The sequence below is a fragment of the Terrapene carolina genome, unplaced genomic scaffold, assembly GCF_002925995.2.
Source record: "Terrapene carolina triunguis isolate 2854851 unplaced genomic scaffold, T_m_triunguis-2.0 Scaffold461, whole genome shotgun sequence".
NCBI lineage: Eukaryota > Metazoa > Chordata > Testudines > Emydidae > Terrapene > Terrapene triunguis.
In genome coordinates, this window is record NW_020664812.1 from 1941572 (window position 1) to 1943688 (window position 2117).

At 64.2% G+C, this 2117-nt stretch overlaps 1 protein-coding gene across 1 annotated transcript in view; it reads right to left on the reverse strand.

The window, feature by feature from the left end:
• Window positions 1-2117, reverse strand: part of NFKBID (NFKB inhibitor delta) — a 3856-nt gene that overhangs the window by 216 nt on the left and 1523 nt on the right. Inside the window, 5 exon segments of the mRNA XM_026658571.1 lie at window positions 224-334; window positions 647-792; window positions 993-1044; window positions 1261-1407; window positions 1696-1801. Of these exon segments, the coding sequence (XP_026514356.1) occupies window positions 224-334; window positions 647-792; window positions 993-1044; window positions 1261-1407; window positions 1696-1801 (562 nt within the window).

Here is a 2117-nt window from a genome sequence, read left to right on the forward strand (position 1 = left end):
GGGGAGGGACAGAGGATCACACACAGCCCCTGCTCCCCACCAGGACAGCACCCCCTCCCCAGCAGGCCTGGCTGAGCCCACCCCACCCTCTGCAGCCCAGCTTCCCCCACCCAAACAGCCCCCATCCCCCTGCAGAATGACCTCTCCCCCATCCAACCCTCCCCCACCCCCCACCCCCCCACACACACACACCTCAAGCAAGGAGACACCCCCACCCCCTCACCTTCATGTTGATGAATTGCCGGGGCCCGGGCAGCTGCAGGAAGAACTGAACCAGTGACAGGTTCCCATCCTGCACGGCCAGGTGCAGAACCGTCTTGCTGCTCTTTATGTCCTGGGAGGGCAGGGATGGGAGGGTGGTGAGGGCAGGATGGGCGGGGGTGGGTGTGCAGATCCTGGCCCCCCCTCCCCCCGCCGCACCGAACAGAGAAGGCCAGGACAGCTGGGGCTATGCGGGGAGGAGGGGAGGAATTTCCCGCACCACCCCCATGATATCAGCAAGGTCAATTGCAATGCTGGGGGGCAAATCTGCCCTCGTGATGAATTCCCCACCCATCCTCCCCCACCCTGCACTGCGCATGGGTCAAGGCTGACAGGCCCTGGGGAGCAGGCACAGAACTCCCCCTCCCCCATTCTGGTCACCTACCTGGCTGGTGTGATCTGCCCCCATGTGCAGCAGGGCCTGGATGCAGGCCAACATCTCCTGCAGCCGCTCTGGGGTCGGGGTCCCGACGCCCAGCGCCCGCAAGGCCTTGTTGTGGGAGATCACCGCACAGTGCAGAGGGGTCTGCCCTGGGGGTGACAAGAGAAGGGGTGAGAGCAGCCCCCCCCCACAGCCAGCACTCCCTGCTGGGGGAGGTCAGGCGCTCCCCCTCCAACATGCTCCCCCGCATTCCCCCCCAGCATGCTCTCCCCCTTCCCACAGCACCACCTGCTGGGAGACCCCTGCCCCCAGCATGCTCCCTCACTCCCCACAGCTGGATGTGTCCTACCTTCAAAGTTCCTGGCCTCCACGTTGACAAGGACCCCAGATGCCATCACAGCCTGGGGGAGAGAAACCGGGTTAAATTCCATCGGGAGGGGAGTAAATTGACACCGGTTTCAGACATTGTATTTGGGTAGAAGGAGTGGGGGCTAGTGGTTGCGGGGGGGGGAGGGGCTGGGAGACAGGACTCCTGCGTTCGATCCCCAGCTCTGGGAAGTGAGGGCGGCGGGTCTGTGATCCCAGACACCTGGGTTCCTTCTCGGCTACACACTCACCATGAGGACGTTGGGGAACCCGTAGGTGGCTGCCAGGTGCAGCAGCGTCTGGCCTTTGTGGTCAGCGGCATTGGCATCAGCTCCCAGCGCCAGCAGGTCCCGCACCAGCTCGGCCTGGTTGGCCGTGGCAGCCACCAGCAGCGGGGTCTGGGGAGGCCGGGAAACCCCAGCGTTAGAGGGCAGCAAAGGGGCCCAGGGCATGACCCTTAGCCCCCAGTAATGTCCTTATCCTGACCACCCAGTGACCCTTGACTCCTACCTTGGCGTGATCCTTGACCCCCAGCAGTGCCCTCACCACCTAATGACCCTTGACCCCTACCCATGGGCCCCATCAGCACTGTTGGCCAACTCATCTGCACGACCCTTACCATCCACCCACAGCACTGCTACCTTTGACCCACAACAGCTCCAGTCTCCTGCCCAACCCCCGCTCACCTTGCCATTGTGCTCCTTGATCTCCAGCCGCCCGCACTCCTTGAAGGCCTCGGCGGCCGCCTGGGCAAAGTGACGCAACCCCCGGGCAGCCAGCAGGTGTAGGATCCTGCCGCGCAGGAGGGGCGGGGGGGGGGAGGAGAGATGATGTCAGTCACCTCTTGCACCCTGAAATCCCTGCAGATCCCCCATCCAGTACCACCCACCTCTGCACCCCCTCCACCTGCCTCCTGCCCCCCTAGTGCCACCTGCTCTCTGCCCATCCCTAAACCCCAGGAGATCCCCCCCATCCCCTCTGTGCCACCCTCCCCTCTGCTTTCACTGCCCCTGCCCCATTCCCCCCCAAGCTTCCACTAACATTACCAACCTCCCCCACATCTCCAGACAGACCATCCCATCCCCACACCACTAAATGCCCCCCCCCC